The sequence below is a fragment of the Stylophora pistillata genome, chromosome 14 (genome assembly GCF_964205215.1).
Source record: "Stylophora pistillata chromosome 14, jaStyPist1.2, whole genome shotgun sequence".
NCBI lineage: Eukaryota > Metazoa > Cnidaria > Anthozoa > Scleractinia > Pocilloporidae > Stylophora > Stylophora pistillata.
This window is the reverse complement of record NC_142532.1, coordinates 16,724,466-16,749,640: the sequence shown is the minus strand read 5'-3', so window position 1 is coordinate 16,749,640 and position 25,175 is coordinate 16,724,466. Positions and strand designations below refer to the sequence as shown.

The 25,175-nt window shown below is 38.6% G+C and overlaps 2 protein-coding genes across 3 annotated transcripts; both read right to left on the bottom strand.

The window, feature by feature from the left end:
• Positions 1 to 4,504: 4,504 nt before the first annotated feature.
• On the bottom strand, positions 4,505 to 6,982 carry LOC148716831 (uncharacterized). Of its 2 annotated transcripts, XM_088745750.1 has the most exons (4): positions 6,643 to 6,982; positions 5,544 to 5,837; positions 4,814 to 4,978; positions 4,505 to 4,682 (listed from the first exon to the last, which is right to left on the bottom strand). In XM_088745750.1, exons 1-4 carry the CDS (start codon positions 6,899 to 6,901, stop codon positions 4,672 to 4,674), a joined length of 729 nt encoding a protein of 242 aa, XP_088601876.1. In that variant the 5' UTR covers positions 6,902 to 6,982; the 3' UTR covers positions 4,505 to 4,671. The 2 variants fall into 2 exon arrangements, with proteins under 2 accessions (XP_088601876.1, XP_088601875.1); XM_088745749.1 differs by lacking the exon at positions 4,505 to 4,682 and having other exon boundaries at positions 4,712 to 4,978.
• Positions 6,983 to 13,200: 6,218 nt separating this feature from the next.
• On the bottom strand, positions 13,201 to 24,860 carry LOC111332109 (islet cell autoantigen 1). The gene is made up of 9 exons (XM_088745331.1): positions 24,725 to 24,860; positions 23,141 to 23,255; positions 22,081 to 22,309; positions 21,171 to 21,243; positions 19,465 to 19,588; positions 18,831 to 19,029; positions 16,957 to 17,548; positions 14,942 to 15,055; positions 13,201 to 14,733 (listed from the first exon to the last, which is right to left on the bottom strand). Exons 2-9 carry the CDS (start codon positions 23,182 to 23,184, stop codon positions 14,141 to 14,143), a joined length of 1,968 nt encoding a protein of 655 aa, XP_088601457.1. The 5' UTR covers positions 23,185 to 23,255; positions 24,725 to 24,860; the 3' UTR covers positions 13,201 to 14,140.
• Positions 24,861 to 25,175: the final 315 nt, after the last annotated feature.

Sequence of the window (25,175 nt, the reverse complement as noted above, 5' to 3'; positions counted from 1 at the left end):
TTCCTCTCCTATTAAAGGTCAATGTCCTAGAACAAAATCTTTGTTTTTACAAGAATGACGCAGATGATCAACAGGGATGCAGAACTGATGATAAATGGAAGAAGTTTACAAATATTTGTTTATAGGGCGTTATTTTTCTCGCGGAACTCTTTTAAACCATTACACGTCAGTATGCATATTCTCCATACTGTTCTTTATAAGTTTCCTATAGTACTTACAGGGAGAATTTGTCAGGCGGTCAAGAGCCTTTGAAGCAGGTGACTATTTCCTTTATTCATGACATTGACGTTTGATTTCAGGGGGGTACTGTCGGGAGAAATTAGATGCTAGTCGCTCTAAGGGGTTAACTGGTTAAGACAATTATTTTTCTTACTCGTACGATTTCTTATCAGATCTGTGTCTGTTTTTCTGATTTAACAAGTCGATTCACTGATGCCTTTAAAAGCAGGAAAGAGCAGTTCAATTGGCGTTGGATGACGTTTCAGTCTTGCAAGTCACGTTCTTTCTTGACTCCCTGGGCTGACCGGCTAAGCGAGAAAACCCCGCTTAGGGAGAGAGCGCATTGTGTGATGAGATCAAATGAGACTAGCTGTAATTGACCTCTCAGCTAACAATGATTTGATATGAATACCACTATACACTTTCTTTCACGCAGGCGGAGAATCGAGGAGAACTTCTGTTCCTTTCCGACAGAGCTGAATAACGTATACGCATGCGTTAATTTTTGCCGCGGAAACACGGATTTTGAGTCGTTCGCGACCGGTTCGTATGATTGATTTCTTATTCTGTTGCTTGGAGGCGTCGTTGTCCTTGCCGCATTTCTTTTACAGAACAACCTCAACAACTTGGTACACCCCCTAAAAATTTTCAAAAATTAATTTTCTCCTTGAAACCTCTGCCAGGAAAATGCCTTTGACGAAAACAGAGTTCCTCGGTTTTAAAAGTCAGCCCTTATTATTTTCCACTAATTCCGCTAAATTTTAGACCAAGGACACTAGAGCTCGCGTTGTTGACCGCATACCCTCTGACGTGGCTTTTCATTATTCAGCTCTGTCTTCCTTTCCTTACTTTTTCAGGCGCTTTTAGAAAAATAGGCAAGACCATAACAACGAAGCAAGACAGGAAGACGCAAAACCTTTACGCGATTTTCACGTTGTGCGCAAAAAAAAAGCGTGTATTAAGCGCTTATCAACCTGTTTGCAGATTGGTCAAGTCCATTCTCCCAACACTTTTGTGTTCTGAAAAGCAATTATTTTAAAGTTTTCGGCGTTTTCTTCCATCAACGAAAATTCTACCCAAACTATGGTCATCTTCGTCAACATTTCGTTTCTCTTCGTCCCTCTTTCCGTGAAAGGTGATCAGTCGCAAACTGATTGACCGAGGGAGCCGAAAATTCCGGAGATGCTTTGAAATTACTAAAAACGCGGGAAAAACGCAGAAAAAACGCGAGTAATAGGGTCGCGATTGATTTCAGTTTCAAATTGTTGTTTTTTTAAACAAACAAATATCGAGAATGCGCCGACAGTTGCAAAATTTCGTAATTCGTTTTTTTTTTCTAAAGGACCCTCTTCATGAACCTTTTCCGAAAATGATATCAAAAAGTTCTATCGCGCTTTTTTTTCTCCGAAAAATCGAAAAGTTCGAAATACGGCTAAATGGCCGTTGTCCCTCCCGTAAGGCAATGAAAAATTATGCAACTTTGGCAATTTCGTACGCTACAACGCGATGCGATTCCGCTTTTAAATTTTGTGTACTAACAGATGGTCCTTTCATATCTTAGAAAATATTATTTTCTTGTTATTTTGTTAAGTTTAAGTCTGAATAGTAACCCGTTGAAATAAAGTACTTCGCGTCTCTTTCGCGGAGCTAGGTGAAATAAAGGTCAACTTCAATGGCCTATGAACAGGTCTGCCATTTATACCTACAAATCATAATGTACATCATCGTAAAGCTTTATCCTTGTATTTTAATTCCTCCAGTTCTCTATCTTGGCCCGCTATAAGCGGCACTTCCAGGTTTAAGAGAGTTTGGGCTATTTTCTCGAAAATGCAATGCGAACCGCTGAACATCCGTCACGACCCATTTGAAGGCCTTTTTAAAGGCCTTTTTAAAAAAAGGTCTTGTATGATATATTTACAAATCAAAATATATATTTTATTTAAGCTTTATCCTTGTAGTTTAAGCCCTCTTAGTTTCTTTCTTGGCCCGCCATAGACCCCATAGGCGGCGCGTCCAGCTTGAAAAGAGTTTGGGCTAAAATGACAAAAAATGTAATGCGCTCCGTTGAACGGCTGTCACGCAAGACGTTATGTATTTGGTACATTCCTGGCCAAGTTGAAAGATTGGCCATGACCTCTTGCGTGACAGTCGTTCAACGGATAGCATTAGGGAGCTTAAGCAACCACGACGAAAGGGACGACGACGACGTCAAGTAATCGCGGAGGGTCTGCAACGAGGACGTCGTTTTTAGCGGGAAAATGAAACTTAAGCAGTGAATTTGCTCAAGGACGACGACGTCTGAAATTATTGTTTATTCTCGCTTCGTCAGTTTACGAAATGACATCGTTCAGAGACCTCCAAAACCTTCCTCTCGGTCATGGATCAAAATTTTCACCTTTATCGAAAGTTCGAGAGTACGTTATTCAATTCTTGAACATCAAAAGTCCAAGGAATTATTAAGCTTTAGCTTTATTTACAATAATTTACGCATGATAAAAGTTAAAAATATAAATTTTACGGAAGTTATTCGAGATTAAAATTCAGTTCTAAGTGTTGCTGGTATAAACAAACCTATTTTGCCCAAGGCTTGGCTGATTTTCAACGTGCTTTAGCCTGATATGTTCTACCTTTGATGCTCCTTCCTTTGGCGAGCAAACGACTCAAGTCTGTCAATTTTAATCAATGCTAGCTAGCGATCGGCACAGATCAGTCGTCGCGCTTCAAACAAGAATACTATTTTTTCCCGCGTGATTTTGTCGGAATAATTTTTATCGCTGTAAATCTAGATCTTTATCAAACATTTCGAAAATAGATTCGCAAAACCTGAGAGGTATTCACGCACGCTCATGTTGACACACCCATCTAAAGAATTCTTTGCTGTTTAAGGGCCTGATTACATGAGCCGGGCTGATTTCTTTTGTTTTGGTGTTCGCCAAAGCGTGAAAACAAAAGAAATCAGCCCGGCTAACCGGGCCAGCTCGGCTCATGTAATCAGGCCCTAAAGCGTCTCGACGGAAGAACAGCAACACGCAAAATGTTTTAGTAGCAATAAACCGACAGTTCCATACACACAGCTTTTGACCGAAAGCAGTGGTGTATTGCACTGCCATTTAAACCTTTTCATTCAATAAAAATGATAAACAGCACTCTTTCATAAAATATACTCAAATAAATTTAAACCTAACGTGGTCGCTTTCACCGCTTGACTTGACATCTGTTCTGCGAAGGAAGGAAAATGAGTTGGTGGGTTTTCGAATTTTATTTGTTTAGAAAACTGAACAGGGAGGTTTAAATCAACCGAAGAAGCGAATACAAACTCCAACCGGCCATAGACTGTCAAAAAAACGACAATAAAGCCGCACCTTTTGATGAGAAAAACTTCTTTGAAGTTCGGAAGTTCACGACGACTTGAAACTGGTCCATCTCAAGTCGTCGACGATAAGACGACGACGGAATTCTTGGTTCGCGCTTGCGCAGTGACGTTCTCGCTACTTCCGGTCGTCGTCCTCCGTTCGTCGTCGTGGTTGCTTAAGCTCCCTATTATATTTATTGTCGTTACGGGGGGGACAATAGCCATTTAGGCGTCTTTCGAACTTTTCGATTTTTCAGAGAAAAAAAGCGCGATAGAACTTTTTGATATCATTTTCGAAATAGGTTCATTAAAAGGGTCCTTTAGAAAAAATAAAACGAATTACGAAATTTTGCAACTGTCGGCGGATTCTCGATATTTATGGTCATAGAGCTGCAAGTTTTCTGGACCAATCAAAGAGCGAAGTAGAGAAAAATCGAAGGAATCTCAAATTGCGTTTGACACTCGCTCTGAAATCGCTTCAAAAAAGTTATTGCACTTCCGTGGGTGAAAGTTTACGTATTAAGTACACTTTGATCTACGGTCGTCTCAATATATGTCAGTTTCCTTGGGGGGAGGGGGATTCACAAACCTATCCTCTTATGGAACTGGAATAAAATTCCTAATTTCTATCAAAAACAGCATTTATATACTGACATACAGAGGGCTTTTATTTTTTAATTTATTAACTTCCCACATTTAAAATCACAACGTTTAAGTAAACCGCTTACAGTTGAGTTTGAAATAAATCCGGTCTAGACTGCCGCTTTTTTGTCTCTTGAAACTTACTGTTGGATCTCACTGACAGCATGGTCACAATTAGTTTACTGATTTGTGTTATATGTTGGGCTACCTGTGCTCTTTTTATCATATAAGGAAAACCTCGTGGTGAGTTCGAGCGAGCAATAACTGAGAGCCACCAACCATCACTGTTACTGTGTTTAATGGTATTTTATTTAACGTTATACTTTCGAATATATTACGATTTGAATTTTCTTAAAAACAGAACGGTAATTTTTGTTTCCATCAAAAACCATCCAACTAATATCTTGATTCAAAAAGACAAAACTTTCTCTTGCAAAGTCTCACAAAGTCCCAAGTTTTTAGTTGGAACCTATTAAAAGAAAGAAAGTTTCATTAAACGACGAGATAAATAATGTTTAAAGTCCCACAAGGCGTGTCGTTAAATACTAAAAAAACGCAAATTTGCAGCAGGTTAAAAAAGTCAAAATACGAGAACTCCACCTTGAGGGAAGTCTGTTCGTGACTTGGCCCCAGTTTTTCCTTTCCCACGGGGATGTGGGATGCATTTATGGGTCGGGCGGCTGAACTGTGTTCTGTATGTCCCAGCTTTACAGGGCAATGCTTTGTTCGAGAACAATGGACAAAAATGACCGGCAGGACAAGGAACTGTAACAGAAATATACACAAGATTATAAACAACGATTCTTTTATTACATTAACAAATTTTTCGAGGTTAAGTTGATCAAGGATAAAGAAAACCAAAGCCAAAGTTATTATTAATAAACCTCTCGATCAGTCAATGTGGCGCGGGTTTTCCGGGATAATCACAGAGCGAAACAAAACAAAAGTAAAGCAGTCTTGCATTAGTTCGATAATGAATTAAAAATTTGTCGACCGACGTTGAAGACGCACAGAGACACAAATCTCAGTTTACGCGAGAAGAAAGCTGTGGATTTGGATTAAAAAGTGGTCCTTGATTTGACAAAATAACACATTTTGGCACGGGACTTTCCCAAAAACTTATAAGTATCTCTGAGATCGATTGGCTTTAACTTGGGACTAAGGAATAATGATCAATCGAAAGCAACCGCTTATCATTGTCTGACATACCAAACTACCGTTGCTAAGGAGACTGGATTCGAAAAACAAATCCAAGGCTCATTGATAAACGTCATTTGAGAATGATTGCGAAAAATGTAAATGCTCTACCTTAAAAGCCATTTACACAAACCTGTGTGGAGGGTGTACGATTGTGTTGATTTAAGTCCAAATCTTATGGCAAAGCAAGTGTAAGTGCCTTCATCTTGTTTGGTGATGTTTGTGATTTGTAGATTCATCACAAGCTGATTACGCCCAGAGTTTTGGAATTCATACAAGAATCGACCGTGTTCTTCTATTTGAACACCAGACTTGATAAAAGTTGCAGCTTCGGTTTTACTCATCTTGCAGGTCAAGGTAGCCTGGCCTCCAATGTATACCACTTTGGACCCTTTAAGACCTAAAGTTTCGATGACAGGCTGTTTGGCTGCTCGGTGAACATAAAAAAAAAAAAAAAAAATTAAACTTCTGCTAAAAAATGTAATTAAAATTTGAACACGCAAAGGTTCCTGTCAAATTGTAGATGAGGAGCATTTTGGTAATGCTGAAATCGTAAGGAACAAATGCGATGAAGTATCCGTGATTATTACAATCATAAAATCTTTCACGCATCCCGCAACCCGTTTTTACTCCACGCGATACTCTCTCTTTACGTAATATATTATCTCCCCCCACCAACCCCCCCATACTGCCATGGAGCCTAGAGACACATCTTACAGTAAATTTTTTCAACAATCGCGATTTTATGAAAAATCTGAGTTTCAGGAGGATTCGTATCCTAGTTCCCATTTAAGCTGCTAGAAATTCCCAGGAGGGTTAGGGATGATCTAATGGGGACAGAACCAAAACCTAAATATCCCTGGAGCAAAATTTAGTTTGGTTTTACTTTATTCGTGGAACTATGCGGCTGGGATACGCGGAATTTATCACCAATTTTCATATAGCTTTGAATACCGGAAAAGGTCGCTACCTAATTCAAGCTACCCAAAAAAATACTTACCAAAATTTTGTTACCCAAAAACTTCCATAAATCGAAAATTTCAAGCCCAAAAAATTCTTCGATCATCCAGGTCACTTGAAATCCCCTTCAACCTAACACGTACCTACGGGCTTTTACGACTCAAAAACCTCCATGAAAATCGAGAAAATTATTAATCATTGGACGCAACTAATCGTAAGTGAAGGGGAATTTTAAACTTGTGTCGTACTGGAGAAGAAACACTTGAACTCACCCAGCAGCTTTTGACATTTGGTCACTACATCTGCACTTTTGCAAATGACGTCCGTAGAATTGTTCGCTTTGGTAACGCACCGGAGTACGTTTATTTTTACAATATTCTTTGTTGCATCTTCAGCTCGCAGCTTACATTCGCAAGAAAATTCTCGTGTATGGCAAGAAGATGTCTTGCTGGGGATCGCTGAGCCATTGACACTCACAGTGGCGAGGACGACCAAACAAAGAACGAGGTTAGGCAGCCCTGCTTGCTTCATAATATTTCTTCGTCTTTCTTGGGTAATGTTGGGAATAATGTTAGATTGCTAGTGGTTCAATCAATGTGAATGGGTGATCTAGACCTTTTGAGCTTTTATACTATGGGTATTTCCTGAGAAAAAAAAAGTTTTATTAAGCAATGACCTTGAATAAACTTCCTGAATGCGATTTGAAACGTCATTGCGTTACGCAACAACAGATCTTTGCACATGTCATGCTTCCTGATAGACCAGGCTAAAACTAGATTATGCTTCTCTATAAGCGTTTATTTCATGATACTATCTTTTGAAAGTCATACTACAAGGTCTACCAGGTAAAGATCAGCTCCTTGTCTTGTATGGTGGCCAAATAATGACTTCTGGGTTTTTTTTTTAGAGCTGCTGAGTCGTCACATGACCCGGCATGTCACGCGAAACTGTGCCCGTTCAGTTCTCGGAAAACTACTTCCTACACATGAAATTAGCCGAGAATTTGCTTCTGAATGAAGGCCGTTACAATTCCGCTCCAAAGTCGTTCCAGGCGGGAAGAATGGCTTACTCCCACGTCGAAGTAAGACTCAGACGCCAAAATTTTCCGTTTACTTATTCCCAGTTATTAGGTTCAGTTTTGAGAAAGGACGAAGTTTCAACCATGCCGTAGGATTTCGTGTTAAGTTCGTTTATTTACAAAGACTTCTCTTCTTTTGGACTGGTTTGTGCCAGGTTCAACTAGCGTATTTCTAGAGCATTTGGCAGTTGAGGCTATGGAAATTAATACTTTTTTCATGGGGTGTATGTAATTCAGTGGTCGGAAAGCCCCCGGCATGTGTCAGCTATATACCGGGTTAAGGGTGAAAGAGAGAGTCAAATCCCATGGCGTGGTGGGGGAGTAAAAGGTGAGTGGGCAGGAAGATTTCATCAGCTCCGTAATTTCCCTGAAATAATGTTTAATATGGCAGTGATGAGATAGTTAGTCATTGGTCTTCTTAGAAAGAGCTATGAAGGAGGAAAAATATAAATTAGAAACCGAAAAATGGATGACTCGTCATATTAACATGAAAGCACTTTCCAAGAAAAGCAGATTTTGCCTTTATATGCTAATTTGACATGACATGCGAAATCATGAAATTCACAGAAATAGGAAGGACATTTGTCTTGTATCAATTTATTATTTGCCTGAAAATACTGCCAAAAATTTGATGATAAAAGCATGATTTGCAAAATGAACCACCACGAGGGCCTTGAGCTCACGACACGCAACATTTTGGCTTTCCTTAAACGTGCAGCAGGAAAAGGTGAAGCAAGCAGAGATCATGTACAGAAATAATCCGTACTCGATATCTACATAATTTATTTATAGAATGCCCTCGATGTATTTTGACAAGCAACCAATAGAAGGTTTAACGAGTTTTGGAAAAGTTTTAGGAAGTTGATAAAAAAGGCGGTTAAGGCTTAGCGCTTGTGTCGGTGGGGGTATCACGAGATAACTTTGTTTTATCAACTGAGTTGATAAAATGAATTGCTCAAGGGATTCCATCGTCGCGTGCTTGTCATATCTCGAGTGTTGAAAGTTACTTGAATTTAAAGTTCAATTTCTACCCCACACAAGTCGTTTCTACATTTTTTTAACTATTTAGCAATTAAGATTTGAACATCTTGAAGACCCTCGACTAAACTTAATTCCATGCAAATTCAAACTGTAGTTTCGTGTTCTGTACATTTTGATTCTGCTTAGTTTATCATTGAGCTATTTCGCTTTACATGAAAGGCAGCATATTTCATATCCAGCCCTTCATCCGAAGTAGAATTATTTTCTTGCCTTAACAGGTACCATTCTGCTTCAGCTTATTCATGCTGGAATGCACAAGGGAAAATAAACAGGTTTCAAAACAGGAAGACGTGCACTACTTCCCTTTGCTGTGTCCAGCTGTGTCCACGTATAATTCTGCTACACTCGAAATACTTTCTTTGACGGGTAACCACTACATCTCTTTGACAGACATATGCTTCCATTCGCTGTATGCAAACATCTCCTATTTTCTCATCTTTATGAAAAGGATGAAAACTATCTACACTTGAAAGAGAACTTCGCAAGGAGAAAGCAACTACTTAACTTTTCAAACGGGAAGTACAACTCTGACGTTTCCTTTGCAGCACGCGGCATGCAAACGTGTCCAGTGTTCGTGAGAAGCATGGGCGAGGAACTCAATGAGATTAGCCGTTGTCCATAAACTACCAAAGAATTTAGCTGTTAGGCGTGAAAAAAAGTTAGTAGGAAAAATTTTTGCTTCCAGGAAGTGTCATCTTAAAAGTGCTTCTGTTTTGTTTCTTGTCATGTCCTCAGTGCAAGATAATGGCAGTTCGATCTGAAATAACTCTGCTTACTTGATTCTTGGGATAAAAGCGAGCGAGTAAATGTGTCTTGGATGAATGAAAATTAATCATTAAATGCCAACATCCTATTTAATTAGACCCTCACGATTAATACTTTTCGTAGTTGGCCAATTCGAATTAATTCATGACTACTAGTTCTTGATGATAAAACCTGTAATGGCGGATAAGTACTAAAGCTAAGACAAATGACTGTTAACGTAAGCTTGAACATAACTCTGGGAAAAAAAATATTCGCTACTCACCAATGGTTCGTACACGCATCAACGTTAACAGGACTGAAAACTTGACGTTGCAGCTGGTGAGTTCAGCGTAGGTAAAACTAAAAGCGCAAAAGGCTAACGAAGATGACCCCGTTAAATCTACACTTGTTAAAAGACAAAATTGAAATCTAGCAAGAATTTTCATCGAGTGTGCTTTTAAACTTATTTAAGTGTTAAGAAAAGGAATGGAAATATTGTATTGCTATAAGCCAAGAAAATATTTCTTAAATTTTAATTTGACACCTTTAACACCTTTTTCTTTGAGGTGACCTCAAGGGCTGAAAACTTTTACTTTTCATCTTCCGCACCGAATTTATATATAATCAGTTGACTCAAGTAAATAACACTTAGTTTTCTGGGGGCGGTAATTGTATATGCCCCTTCTTTCTCAAATCCTCTGTTTTTTACTTTGTTATTTATGTAACAAACTTCAAGGACTGTTTTCGTTCTAGTTATCTTTTTAACTGCAATTCTAATTTACACAACACTTTCTTTCTAATTTTTATATTATCAATATTGTTTCTTTTTTGGCCGATCTTAACCGTAAAAGTATGAAATTTTAGGCAGTAATCTCGTGTGTGGGAAATTAACGTCTCCTACCCCTAACCCTGCAGGAAACGGGACCTCCATTTATTCCTCCTTATCCGAGAAGACTAGAATATCTAACCACTTCTTGATGTTATAGAAAGGTAGCAAATTCTTCTCAATTATGTTAAGACGGCTCGAACCCTCGACCTCCCGCACAACGCTCCAGCGCACTATCCATTGGGCTAACTGGGCGGCGGTTCAAAACGAAATAGAGCCACCATTGCTAGCTTGTGAGCTCGAATTCCTCTGTTGTAAGACTTCCCCTTCATAGCGGCGTCATTTTTTTATTTAGATATAATATTTTGTTTGCCTCCAAGGGACTAGCCTCATTTGCGTGCTAGATCTAAACTGATAAAAAATGATATACAGTGAACCGTTTTAATTCCCAAAGGTTTTGCTAGGACGATAGCAAGAGCAAAAGAAAGTTAATTTAACAAAGAAGGGATTCATATTTCGTTTTTGCGAGGTTGTTCTTCAAAACAACGGCGAACGCTCGTTTGTTTCTAACAGTCGCACATTTATTACTGGTCACGTTTAAAATCACGTGAGTAATCATGTGACATACTTTACCACTTACAAATAAAGCAGATGTATATACGAAGTGTAGATTAAGGGGTTGAAATCGTTGATTTTTACGAATAAATAGCGATGTAAACTGCGTTCGAGTGTGTAGCCTCGTTTCCATGCTGATCCGTGAGCTGGGCAAGAAAACATCCCCTTAACTCGAAACGTATACTCCAATTCAACTTTACGGACTACCTGGCTTTCATCAGGAGGTCTTTCTCTACAAGAATCAGGTGTCAAATATTTTCTGTGGCGATGGTTGAACGAAACTCCCATTTTTTGGTTTCTGCTCCCTGACTATTGAGAGAGTTGAGGTAGTCCCCGTGGTAGAAAGCGTAATAAGAAATCAAAACAAGAAATAAAGAAGTATCCACTGAGTGTAAGATAAAGCATCTAACACACAGGGGTGTGGTTTGGCGGTTTAGGCTGTAAAAAGATCGGTTTTCGGTCTTTGTGGCAAAAAAAACTTCGGTTTTTCCGTTTTGGTGTTCTTGCGGTTTGAGAATTTCCGGTTTTTTGTCAGTGATACTACTGAACGGGTTTTCAGATTTGGTTTTGTTTTGTTTTGTGTTTTTTTTGTGCGGCTTCTGCTATGCCCCCTCCTACAGTAGAAGGCCGGATTTGCTGGTTAGAGACTGGTAAAATAATACCCCGGAAATTGCCAGAATTGTGCATTTAGAAATGGCTTGAAAGCTTTTTCTCACGATAACAGGAAAATAATTAACTTAATCAAAATAACATTTTTTACCAACGGATGGATTTAACGCCTAAGGTATTAGTTTACACATCGTTTCAAAGTAACAATTAATTTTCATGTGAAACCAATTGTTCAGCTTACAGAAATTGTTTGTGGAGGTGAATAGGAACTCTCTTGCGGTTGCAAATGTTTTAAAAGGGTCGATGTCAGTATCTGAGGGACTGCGCACCCACCCTTCCCCCAACCCAACAACAATCAACTGTAAATAACTTAGGGTTAATGTTGAGTTAGGGGAGGGGTGGGTGCGCAGTTTTAGGATGCTAACATATATCGAGAGTTCCTCTATTTCAGTATTATAAAAACAAAATAAGGATTAAGGGAAAAACAAAGCTATAGGTTGGGTATTTTGTTATTTTTTCTTCCTCACTACCTGAACAGCGGTGGGTAGTCGAGCCAACTCCATTACCACCCATTTTATGTAATCACTTTTTGTTATTTCTCTTATTCCGTGATCTTTTTCTCTCGAAATTTTACAATGCTGGGAAGTATTCAGTTGTTTAATCGTAGTTAAATATTTCTTCTTAGTATTTTGTTATGCTTTGAAATTCAAATCCATGGGTTATTCGGATTTAACCCTCACAGGGAGTTTCCAAATTTTTATTGTTTTGTCTGTGTCGATTTACCAGATAACCTTGTGAGAGTCTCGTGCTCAAGAGCTGTCAAGGTCAGACATGTGGTTTATGCCCTAAAGTGGTTTATCCTTCCCGTTGTCAGGGCTTCAATTAGGAATAACTTGGGAGTGGTTTATACTGTTGTCTATTTGCCTTGCACTCTGACATCAACTTACTTGGCTGAGTCAAGAATAAACCCTTTACAGTCCAACATCAGTATGCATATTCTCCATACTGGTATCAATACATTTCCAAGGTGCTGACAAGGCGAATAAAGAAACGAAAGGGCATGTCCGATAAAAGTTACCTTTTTCACGGGAAGTGTGACATCGTTCCAACAGCTCTTCCCAACAAAATTTATGTGCGGTTTGATAAAATGTACTTTGATTACAAAACGCGTCATCATCCAAGCCATTGTGTAATCTCCTCACACGATACACCCTCTCTTGAGGTGGTGGGTTTTCCCATACAGTTTCATTTTTTCTCAGTTTAGTTTAGTACATGTACAGTGAAGTTCTATTTTTTAAGTTAGTTACCAGATCTCTTCCTTTTGAGACATACACATCATGTGTTAGGTCTCTTGACGGCCATCTTGTTCGCTTAATTAAACGATGGATGCGACTCTCGGGGGGTACTCGATATATTCCTGGGTGGGGAGGTGCGGGGCGGCCCCTCATACCCTGACCCTGTTTAAGACAAATATAGCTGATTTTCCTACCCTTCCGATTTTTGATACCCTGTTTAAGACATTTAACGTGCCTGGTATCAATGCCAAAATCAACGCAATTCAATATTAATTAAAATTAGAGCCTGTAAAAATTTTGCTGTTTATCTTCCAAGAAAAGATACCTGTTTGAGACAAAAATTGATAAATCGACACCCTGATTAAGACAAAAAATGATAAATTCGATACCCTGTTTAAGACAAAAATCTCGAAAAGCATACCCTGGCTGGCCGCACGTCCCCATTAAGCCCTTATAAGGTAGTACCCCCCCGGGATGCGACTACAAGGCAAACGGTACGAGGGGAATTGAGACGTTCTAATTCAACTGCATATAGGAAGAAGTTACATGTTAATCACTTCTGAGAGTTAGAGGGTTAACTTGATGTTTAGTCACCAAATGGCTTGAAAAAACTTATTGACACTTTCGAGTAAAACATGACTTTATTTTCAATAATGTCACAAGGCATGGAACCTTAGTCTAAAACCTCCCATAACTTTACTCCTACGGTAATTTCATAGCCCTACTCTCCAAAACGTTGTATGGTGTAAACAATCAGAAAAACAAGCGCTATTATACTGAATTCCCTGAAGCATACACCTACACTGATGATACAGGCAATAACAGATGCGGGGGCTATGCAATGGTTACAACTTGTTCCTGTTAATCAGAAAGGAGAAAAAAAATACTGGAGCCCATCATTTGTTCCCTAATGTCTCTCATACACAAAGAATGTAACTGTGACTGTAATATATACATTCAATGAACAATTAGAAAACTTAAATATACAATATTGTAACTGTGACCCTTAAGTTAACAATAACTTAAGAATAGAGGCTTAAGTTCTACTTCTTTTTCACCTAATGTTCCTGTTGGAGAATTCTAGCAGGCCAGTCATCAAGACCAAAAACAACTTTAGCAGTGGTCTATAATATGAAGCAGTTCATTTTAAAAGAAATGACCATCTCTTAGGCAGACAATGATTTTGTGAAGAAACTGGGGAAATGCGTGAAAAATATTGGCCAATTCAAACAAAGAATTGCAATTTTTAAATGTTCAAAATACTAGTCTTAATAGAACAACCAAGAATCTGTCATTTGATGATTGAAAGTGTGATATACACATCCACTTTGCTTCCTCCTTGCAAAATATTTGTACATATTCATTTTAAAACCATCCATTAAGATGAATTGATCATTCTAATTTTCTTTACTCGTGGACAGTACATGCAACCAAAAAACTATCCCTACCCTAATTGATTTCAAAACCCCATTCCGTCCATGACCAAGGTTTTTATGTTCAAAGAAGACTTTGTGTCAGCCATTATACATTCCTCTATAAATAAATTCTGAGATTTCAATAACTCAACATTGTCTGTCTTCTTCACTCTTTTTGTTTTGTTTATCAATGGCATCAGGATTGGCAAGAGGATCCAGGTCAGAGAACAAACTGAACCAAGCGGACATGTCCTGGCCTTTTTTCCCCTTTCCTTTCCCTTTTTCGCCTACTTTCCCTGGTAATAATGAAGCCTGTTTTGCCTTTGAACCTGGACGACTCTCTTGATGCTTGCCTGTCTGCATTGGAGCTGACATCTTCAAAGCCGCACCTATTGCTTGCTGGGGAGGAGCACCCCTTGGTACCTCACTAAATGGGTCAAACCTGGCCATGCTGTTGAGGAGGTCAGAGGGCATCATAAAATTGGAACCACCTTGGGACCATGATTGATTAGGTTCTTGAGATGACGGCTGAGCAGGCCCAACAGGTTCATCCCCAAACATATCCTTCCATGTTTTGCTGAAGCTGTTCTCGTTCTCCACACCTTGCATTGAGGAACCATTGGAGCCAAGAATTTCATTTAAGATGTCAATATCTGACTTGTTTCCTTGTGCTCGATCCTCCTTGGTGGGGGAACCAAACAGCAGATCGTCAGCTGTCATTGATGGTGCATTTTCACCTCCTAGACCCACAAGAAAAATAAATATATCACAACACTCATATTCAGAAAAGATATGGTTCATGGAGAATTTGTTTTACAATCAAGAGCTTCTTGATTGAGGATCATTTTTTTTTTTTTGGGGGGGGGGGGGGGATATTGTATGTAGAAACTACATGTAGAAGCTAGTCACTCCTAGAGGAAACCGGATTAACACTTAACAATCCCATACCAGGTGTAGGAATTTGCTTTGCCTCTTCATAGCTGGGTGGCATGGTTGAGCCATGAGCCTTGAGTCCATTCCTACTTGGATGATCCTCAAACGATGAGAGAAGGTCACCAGTCCCTAACAAACAATACAAGAGAGATGTTTGAGAGTAGTTACAATTGACTCTATTCATAGCTAGGAATCTGATTATCAAATTCTAAAAAGGAAATAACAGCAGCAGGATAAGAATAATTATAAATTACTGGTGCTGCAACATGTATCTCTTGTTGGTAAATGTGCTACAACTGGTCAGTATTGGAGATCTTATTTTATTGTATAGCCTGTTTGGTTAAAAAATTTGTTTGGATTGAAATCTTCCCCCTTTGTTTGAACCCAGAGATTTGTGACCCCTTGGTCATAAATCAGGCAGAAAAAAATCTTGGTCTGTAATTACAGAACAGATCTCGAATTCAGTAAGAGGTATAATGTATGTAGGGGAAGAATACACTTCAATGCGGGTCTGCATCTGCAAGAATTGGTTCAGGCCATATAAATATTGCTGAGGAATTCTGGATAGTGGAAGGCTACAGAATTCTCAAATCTCTCATGGCCTATGGACATCCCAAAAATTATTGCTGTCATAATTCATGTTTTTTTCCCTTAACCCTTTCACTCCCTAGATTGCATTCAATCCTCCTCGTGGTTCTGCCATACAATCATTATGACAATGGTTTAAATAATTTGGCATTGGATCAACCAATAACCAATAACAATATTTTTCTTTTATTACACGACTCGGGCAGTCAGAGGGCCAATAACTAAAATCAACCAATCAAAATGCTCTATTGCCGGTCAATATTCTCTAAGTATTGGACCGGGCACTATCGCAAATGGTCCCGAATGATACCGCACTTGTATCCCTTTGAACTTCAGTCGTATAATAAATCTCTTATTAACCAAGCTTGCTCGGGACCGTACTGGAAGAATATCGGCCCTCGGTCTTTTTTGTACGGACCTCGCTACGCTTGGTCTGTACTGTCAAGACCTCGGGCCAATATTCTCCCAGTATGGCCCTCGCGCTTGGCTAATAAGATATATTTAATCTCATCACTTGTCTGCTTGATATTGTAATGATATTGTAAGGAGAAATTCTGTCTTGATCACTCGTAGAAGTTAGGGTTAACAGTAAACTCCCCAGTGACATCACATCATAAGTTCCCAATTTGAGCCAATGGTCAGCTTAATGTGCTTTGCTCTTGGGCAAGACTCTTTACCACTGCTGTAAAAACAGTACATGTATTCTCACAGAGCGAACAAGCAACCAGGCCCTGGTTATTCCAAGAGTGTATAACACTATATCTACTGGATAAATTGCCTTCCAGTGGATACTTCACAATTACTCCATGAGTGCGTGCTGGATATGAGATGATAGATAGCCAACTCGGCGCTACGCGCCCAGTTGGCTATAATCATCTTATATCCAACTAGCGCGAGTGGAATAATTGTTTTATTAAAAAATACAACACCCCCAAGACATTAGACAAATCTTCTCGACTTTATTTTGTAAAAAGAAACCGGATGTTATAATGTACAGATATTAAATTATGGTATATTGGCTCATATACCATAATGGCTAAGCCAATAAAAAGTCTTGAATGACATTATCCGATGATCCAGTTTTTAATAATCTAGCATGTTTTGTAAAAACTTAAATGCTGGATAGTAGTTTATCCAGTGGATTGTGCTATCCTGAACCTTTGAACAACCCAGGCCAGGCTCCGGTTGTTCAAAGGGCGGATAACGCTATCCAACGGATAAATCTCTATCCAGCGGATAAGTGTTACCAGAACGTACTGCGCTATCCACTGGATAGAGATTTATCCAGTGTATAGCATTATCCATACTTCGAACAACCCAGGCCAGGAGTTTAAATGGATACTTTTAAATTATCAAGGAACAAATTGTGTTTCACTTGAAACCCCCTTGGTGTCTCACATACACTGTTAAGTTCTATGTAACAGTACAGTAACTGTTCTAACCTGAATTGTGTTTTGATGGCATCAAAGCATCATCACCCAGCAAATCAATGAAGGGCGTTTCATCTCTTTCACCCACATTACCATTGGAGACTTCATCATCTCCCAATAAATCTGTTTCTAAAAGTGCCTTGTCATCATTATCATCATCAGCCTTTTTATTCTCATCCTCAGGCGACTTTTTCTCTTCTAATGGTGAATGATCCAGAGAAATTAACTGATCATCGTCATCTTCTTTTGAAGCTTCTTTCTTTTCTCCGCTGTTGGCTGATTCTTGTTTTTCATTGTCGGGTTCTCTGCTGGGTTTCGTTTCTTTTCCTTCTTCTCCTTTCTCCTTGTCGTCAGATTCCAGAGTCAGAGGATTAAGGCTCTTCAACATTTGAAACTGATATGCGGGTAATCCCTTAAACTGTTCCGATACTTGTACCATAGTTCGAGAAGTGTTTTCCCAAAACTTGAGCAAAGCCTGCTGGTATGCAGCAAGTGTACTTGAAAGTAAGTTGCATCTACTAGCAGACAGCAGGTCTATCTTTTGCATAACATCTACTTTCAGCTTTTCAAATTTCTTTTTACCCTTCCTGACTTTGGCTTGAACCTGGAAGAAAAAATACTTTCAAAATTTAATTTCTGGCTGCAATAAGTGAGAATCAGCCTACTTTTTGAAGTCTATTTCTTCCTTGACATAGCAAAATGGCAACTTCTGGTTGGATGGGCAAAGAAATTACGCAGCAAACATTTTCAAGTAATTGCAGATAATTATTAATACTGTGTTTAGCACCTAACCTTGAATAAGCAACCATTCAGTAGGTAAGAAAAGTTAACCCTTTAATTCACAAGGTCTACGTATATGAGAACGATCCTTCGCAGTAATTCACAAGGTCTACTTGTTAATTCTCTCCTCTAGCTTCTACACATTTTCTTGTCAATTAGTTCTGGGAATTTAGTGTCAGATCAGGATGACAACTTCTACCAGATAAGCTTGAGTATTCTTGTTACCTGTTTGCTGCATAGCGTATATGTACTTTAAGGAGACGTTATATGTTACCTGTTTGCTGCATAGCGTATATGTACTTTAAGGAGACATTATATGTTAATCACTTCAGGGAGTGAAAGGCAGGGATTTCATTAATGTTTTCAGCAAGAGGGCAACTGGTTTTCAGAGAGAGAGTGGGGGTGGGGGGGGGGGGGGGCATGGCAAAACTTTTTGAATTGAACTTCTTTATAAAATAACCTTTCCTCCAGGTCATCAAATCAGCAGGGCAAAACTGTCCTCACTGCTGGTCAATTTGCCTGGTGCCCAGCCCTCATTGAAACCCATGTAAAGGATTAACACATGTCCAGCCTTAAATAAGCAACCCCACCACCCCCCCCCCCAAAAAAAAAGCGTACAGGAGCAGTATTGATTATCAGATAGCTATTTCTTTACTGGTTTACAATCTCTAAATTCACTGTCAAGGGTACACCTTAACATTTCATCATTTATCATTTTGTTTCAAAATAGATTTATTACTTACTAATAGCTGTGACATCTGAAAAGTGCCCACCTCAAATAACTGCCCCCTTTCAAGGTCCAAAACTTTAATAAGCACCCAGGGCACTCAATTGAATACAAAGGATCCTAAGAACCCACCCTTTTAAAAAAAAAAAAAAAAAAAAAAAATTGTTGAGAGTTTGTCATATGCTTCCCCTTCCTTTTTGCCCCTGACAAAACTAAGAAATGACAACAAAAACAAAAAGGGGGAGAAATAATAATGCTATGACTACACTATGCAAAAAGTCAAATTAAAGAATAATATCTTCTCTGGGTTATTTGTTTTTGTAGGCCTTTACCAGTCTCGCTTACAAGTAATAAGGTTTTCCGACATGCAACCACTCACCTCTCTAAACTTGTCTAATCTCTTGTATTCTTCAGGATCTAATTCCTTAGAAATGTTTGCCATCCACAAGAGCCCAGCTCTGTAGTCTGTTCTGGACAGTTCCATTCGATTTACAGTCTGGAAAGTGTCTGAGATCGCACGGAAACGAAATGTTTCGACTTCTTGGTAAAGCCTCACCAGTGGAGTTCTAAGACTAAGCCTGTCCAAATAATAAATTTTATCAATACAATGTGCACGTGTACATCAAATCTGTGCTATGAAAAGAACCTCTGAGTGCACTTGTATCAGAAATCTTAGGCGCCCAGTTTTTGAAATCTTTCAGACACACAGTCAGACATTACACACTTACATTTAATCATTGTTTCCTATAAGAACAAAATTGTTATTTTGGACCCTCCCCATTTAAAGAATGAACTCTTTCACTCCCATGTGCGACCAAGACAGAATTCCCTTAGAATGCCAATACAATATCAAGAAGACAAGTGATCAGAATAGAGAAAAATATCAACCAGTGGATTATTAAATGATCAGATACCAAGTTCTCTAAAGGAACATCATCAAAATTGTGTCACAGACAGTAGGGAGAATTATTAATAAGATCTTGAGAGTGAAACGGTTAATTGAAGTAGTATACCGTTGCTGTGCAGAGTAACTTTGAGCCTTGCCAACTGCAATCATCATTTTTCCTGCTTTTGATTTATCCTGGGAACCCTGCTCTCGTAGAAACCGTCCCATTTCATTTTCATCTTGAGACAAAGCTGTAAGTAAATTTAGAAATAGAAAAGAAGCTTGAGTGTAGGCTTCATCTTTTTGAGCCCCATTTATCTTTTCATGTACACCTTACACTGAAACAAATTAGTTTGAAGTTCCTTATTTTCAGAAGTGATTTGACACTTTCAACATCTACGATCTGTAACAAAATTGTTGACACAATACCAACGAGAGGACAGTATTCTGGAAAAGCATATCAATTTTATAACTAAAACTTCAACTTCTGCTTCTACCATCTCTTCCCTTGTATGGCCTCTCATTTTGTTTTCTGTGATTACATAACATTGAATAGTGAAGGAAAAGTTTTATCAAAATGCACTTCATTTTAATATATTACCCAACTGCACAAAGTAGAGTACAAACAACATACAAATAGAGAACAAATTTCTTGCAATATTGTATGGTTATCAAGACAATCAATTGGTTATTTTGTTCTGTAATCTGAAGTGAGTGTTATGCAAGATCTGTCACAAGCTGCTTCTCTATTTGCTTCACTTTTCTCAACTTACAAGAACTGCATATGAAATAAAGCAGTTGGATAACAAATAAAATATTACACATTTTGGTGTGTACATGTAGTAACACTGAGTGCTTATACTTGTTATACAACACCCAACAATACAACAAACCAAAATATGTAATAAAATAATTATTACCATCTCTTCCCAGGTATGTCACACTTTGTTTGTGGTAATTCTAAAATAATGCATAAGGAAGAGGTATTTTTTTAATTGAGTTTCCTGGACCAATCACAAGGCAAAGTAACAGCCTGGACTACTTAGCCTAAATTGAAATTTTCTCTAAGTAGGTGACATTATGTAGCAGGTGAAGGTGTAGTCTGATCATCCAGGTGAGTGTAGTCCTGAGAAAGACTGTTGTTGGTGGTAGTGACTGACGTTTCGACAACCTGTGCGGAAGTCATCATCAGAGTCAAATGAATGATTGCTGTCAGTAGAATATTCTTATTCCAGTTCATGTGAAATGATCGGCTGGTTTTGCCGTGATTGAAGTGATCGGCTGGTTTTGCCGTGATTTTGCCGTTATTGGCTGTAAGACTCAAGTGACGTAAGTCGGTCGTACATCCAATAACATCACGGCAAAACCAACCGATCATTTCACACGAACTGGAATAAGAACATTGTACTGACAACAATCATTCATTTGACTCTGATGATGACTTTCGCACAGGTTGTCGAAACGTCAGTCACTACCACCGACAACAGTCCTTCTCAGGACTACACTCACCCGGACGATCAGACTACACCTTCACATGTTACCCCCGGGTTCAAGCCATTCACTGCATTATGTAACATGTATCTTACAGCGGGGGTTTCATTAACGGCCAGGCGCTGGGCCTACTGACAGGTTGGGAGGACAGTTTTGCCCACCTGGTTTGACGATCTAGAGGAAAGTATTCTTATAAAGAAGTTCAACATAAAAAGTTTTGCCTGCCTGTGGAAACCTGTTGCCCACCTGCTGAAAATGTTAATGAAAGCCCTGTTACAGTACATGTAAGAATACTATGAGCATTTGTATGTACGTATGTAAGAAATTAAACTACATTCTTACCAAATATCCTATTTTGATACACTTCTACTGCCTTCAGTATGTCTATGCATGTCTTCTGAATATGGCGAAATGCCTATATCAACAAAGTATAACCGTTCATTTTATGCACTAGAAGAAAACAGCATTCCCCTTTAACAGCAGAATATGGGAAAATATTGCATTAAAGTGCCTATGAAGTAAAAATTTTTTTTGCCCTGTTTGTTTGCTTATGTCTTGATGAACACAGCTAAGTGATTTTGACCGACCAAAAGAACTTTCTTGTATTATTTTTTTAACCTCAAAGTTTGGATTTTGCAATCTGAAATGGGTCCATTTTGCGGGTGGTCAAATCTCATCTTACAAAGGAAGTGACGTAGTTGGTGGTTCTGAAGATGACAAAAAAAAGCTTAAACAAAGCGCCAGAACCACCAACTATGTCATCAGAGCCAAACTTGTTCCCAGTTTCGGGACACCGATAACGTGTAATTTAGGGACTTCGGGCCACCAAAAAGATTTTACTTCATAGGCACTTAAATGCATAATCATGTATAAGTTTCAAATGGCACCTAAAATTAATTCAGATCTGTTTGATTTCTATGAATTTATTCAAAACAGCCTAAAATAGAGAAACTAAGGTGGTGATTTCCAGGGCTTAACACTAATAGCCAGTCAGTCACAGACTAGTAGAAATTCAGTTAGGGCTCGTGGTTTTCAATTTCCATCAGTCAGTTTGGCTAGTAAACAGACTGAAATTATTGTAACATTTAAGTTGTCACTAGCCACTTGGCTAGTAAGTTGAAAAATTAATGTCAAGCCCTGGATTTCCCTTGACATATACTGTAAGGCAAATTTCACCAGTTGGGTTGCAGCTCTTATTAAAAACTCTGAGTCTCTGAGCATGACAAAAGGTGACAAGAATGTGTCTTTTTACCTCCAGGCGTGCATCAACCTCAGCATCCCCTGCCACAACATAACAGTCCTGCTCTTTTCCCAGCTTTTGTATCATGGCTTGTTTGGTGTGCCAATATTTCTGCTCCACCTTTCCTTTGAGTCCACCAACAGGAGGGCGATAAGGGTTGTATCCATAGTTGTAGCCATAGTTACCTTCATAGCCCTCATCGTCATCATGATATGGCTGGTACGATCCGTGACGATCATCACTAAGATAGTAAAAGTAATAATTGGTTTGAACTGCATAACTTTGTGTAAATATAATTATAGAAAATGCTGTTGTTTTAAATGAATGTTTAATCTTTGATCTCATGACATAAGCATCAGGCTTATCACTCAGGTACTAATTGCAACATTTGGACAGCTTCACTGTATACTGCTTGTCTTTGTCCGGCAATGAGCAGGGCTTGACACTAATGGTAGCCCACTAGCCACAGACGAGTAGAAATTCAGTTTTGGTTAGTGGTTTTCAATTTCCACGGGCCAGTTTGGCTAGTAAACAAATTGAAATTGTTGTAACATCTAAGTTGTCACTAGCCACTTGGCTACATGTAGTAAGTTGAAAAGTTAGTGTTGAGCCCTGAATGAGGTTGAAAGTTTAGATGTCCCTGATTAGAGCAGCTTGGTTTGTAATTATTGGTGTATGAAGGCACACTGTCATGTATTAAGGCACACTGTCCTCGGTGCAGATCAATCCTCATGAGGATGATGAAGATGATGAACTTTATTCATGTGTTAATTATAAAATAGCAGTAATAAAACCACTAAGTAAGGACACAAAAAGATAATTTAAATAAAATAATAAATGACTAAGTATCAATATACAATTCAATAGCATAAAATTTGTGGTCAGCAGAATTAGGCTAGGGGACCTTAAGACGTGAGGGGGGGGGGGGCAGGAATAGTCTGAGCCTAACTAAGATATAACTAAGAATCATCCTCATTATTATTCCAACTATTAGAGCTATTGTTTTGAGCCCCATTTGACTTGGGGTAAAGTTGGAATGTCTACAAATAGATACAATGTTGACAGCACTTACCTTTCATCGGGGTCCTGTGACACCTTCTGATAAGAGCTGTCCATGATACTGGAAAAGCTTTTACTCAGTTCCCAATTTAACAAAGGCTAATACATATATCTTTCTCTCTGTGAATCTATACAAATAAAATTTAAAAAAACTAACATGGAATTTGCAATATTAGTTTGGTAACCCAGGTGTAAGGTCATGCATTAGAGAGCATGGTATCTTCCCTGCTTTTGTATGCAAGTTTTGATGGCTTAGACTATTTCTTGATCACGAGTGGAGGATATTCCCTTGTAACTTAACAACTTTTTTGCCATATCTTAAAGAAAACCTTGCTAATATAGGCTTGTTACTCGGGTTGACTTATAAACCACCAGGATTATTTGGGTTAATGTTCTTTTTTTTAATTTACTTACAATCTTGGTTTACAGTATACCTTGTTGAGGGGAAACAAACTTACACTGTTCCACCTACAGTTTATCAGGGCTCTGCTCTGAGCTAGCCCTTATTATGTAAAGCAGCTTTTTTGCCATATTCCAAACATAATAAGAAATCACACAAAAACTTGTATCTTAAAACAAATCAATAACATGCATATCATATAGGAAAAGTTATTTTTATATATTTTTTAAAAATGTTTTGTTTTCCATGTTGTCATTAGCTTCCTTCAACTCCAATTAAAATATAATTACATGTTTGATGAAAATGTTACTTTGGCTCTTTCAAATGTTTAGGCTTTAAAATGAACCCAATGACAAATCTAGCACTCGAGCAAATTAAAATTTGTTCACATCAATTGGAAACAATTCAGAGCTTATCCTAAACAAAGGTTTTCTGTTGATCTTTCCAATAAAACTGGACAATAAGTGTAAACGTTTTTCTTTCAAAACTCAGATATAATATATTTTAAAGGCCAAGAAACTTTTCAAGGGAACGAGGAAATAACCTTTTCTTTCAAGAAATTACAAGTATATGCCCTTTAAAGCCCGTGAAAAGTCGATTTTCTTCATAAGTCAAGCTTGTGGACCAAAGTCACGCGGAACGTGGTTTTATTGAAAAGATATAAAATATTTAAATGTACGTGTTTCTTTATAAACCTCAGGCGCTCTCTGATAGCTTTATTACAAGTTCTTTAGCTGCTTATTTTCACCGGATTCCAATCAAAACATAACAAAATACCACTACCGTTCGAGCAGTGCTACAAATATATCCGCTTGGTCGATTTTCTTTCTTAAGTACAAACGAGAAAAATTAAAATTGATTCAAGTTTTCATGATATCAGATCCGAGGTGATCTGATCACATTTGCGTTGACCCTAAACAGATTTATACTTAACTGCCTCCGTTTTCAAGCAAAAAGAGGAAATTTCTGTCATTGGAAAATGTTGGAATTTGGGGTTCGTACCTTTGAAAATATAAATGATGATCTAATAAGGTGCGAAAATTTACATACAACATTCGTATACGAAACAGGTGAGCCCTATGACACGACATCAACATTGCCAGAAAAGTAAAGAGACGGGAAAATTGTTAATCGTAATCAGCCAAAACGTGGCATTCAAATGTTATATGTGAAACAACCGCGAGATATGTTACTTACCTCGTGACAAGTCATGAGAGGAAACCTTCACGAGTTATTTTCATATACAAAAATCGCGACGATCTTCAATTCATCACTTAACAATAACGAAAAATATGGCCGCCAAATGCGCGCGCATCGAGAAATGCACTTTTTGTTCCGGTGGCATCATGGGAGTGGATCGTGGCAACCAAATGAACCTGGAACCATTTGGGAGACTGAAGTTTACCTTCAGTCGCAATGAGTATTGGAGGGGTAGTGTAATGTAATAGTTTTCTATTCTCCGGACTAATCGCCGTCCCATGATAGATTAGGAATGGGTTCCTGTGCATGTCTCAGTTTTTTTTTTATTTTAAGATGAAAACCAGAGGGGCGGGAGGGCTGGGAAGAGCTGAGGATGAATCTTCGCCTCACCGGGGGAGTGTGAATAAAAAAATTGGCCTCTTTTGGGAGAAGACGGGGGCAGGAGGGA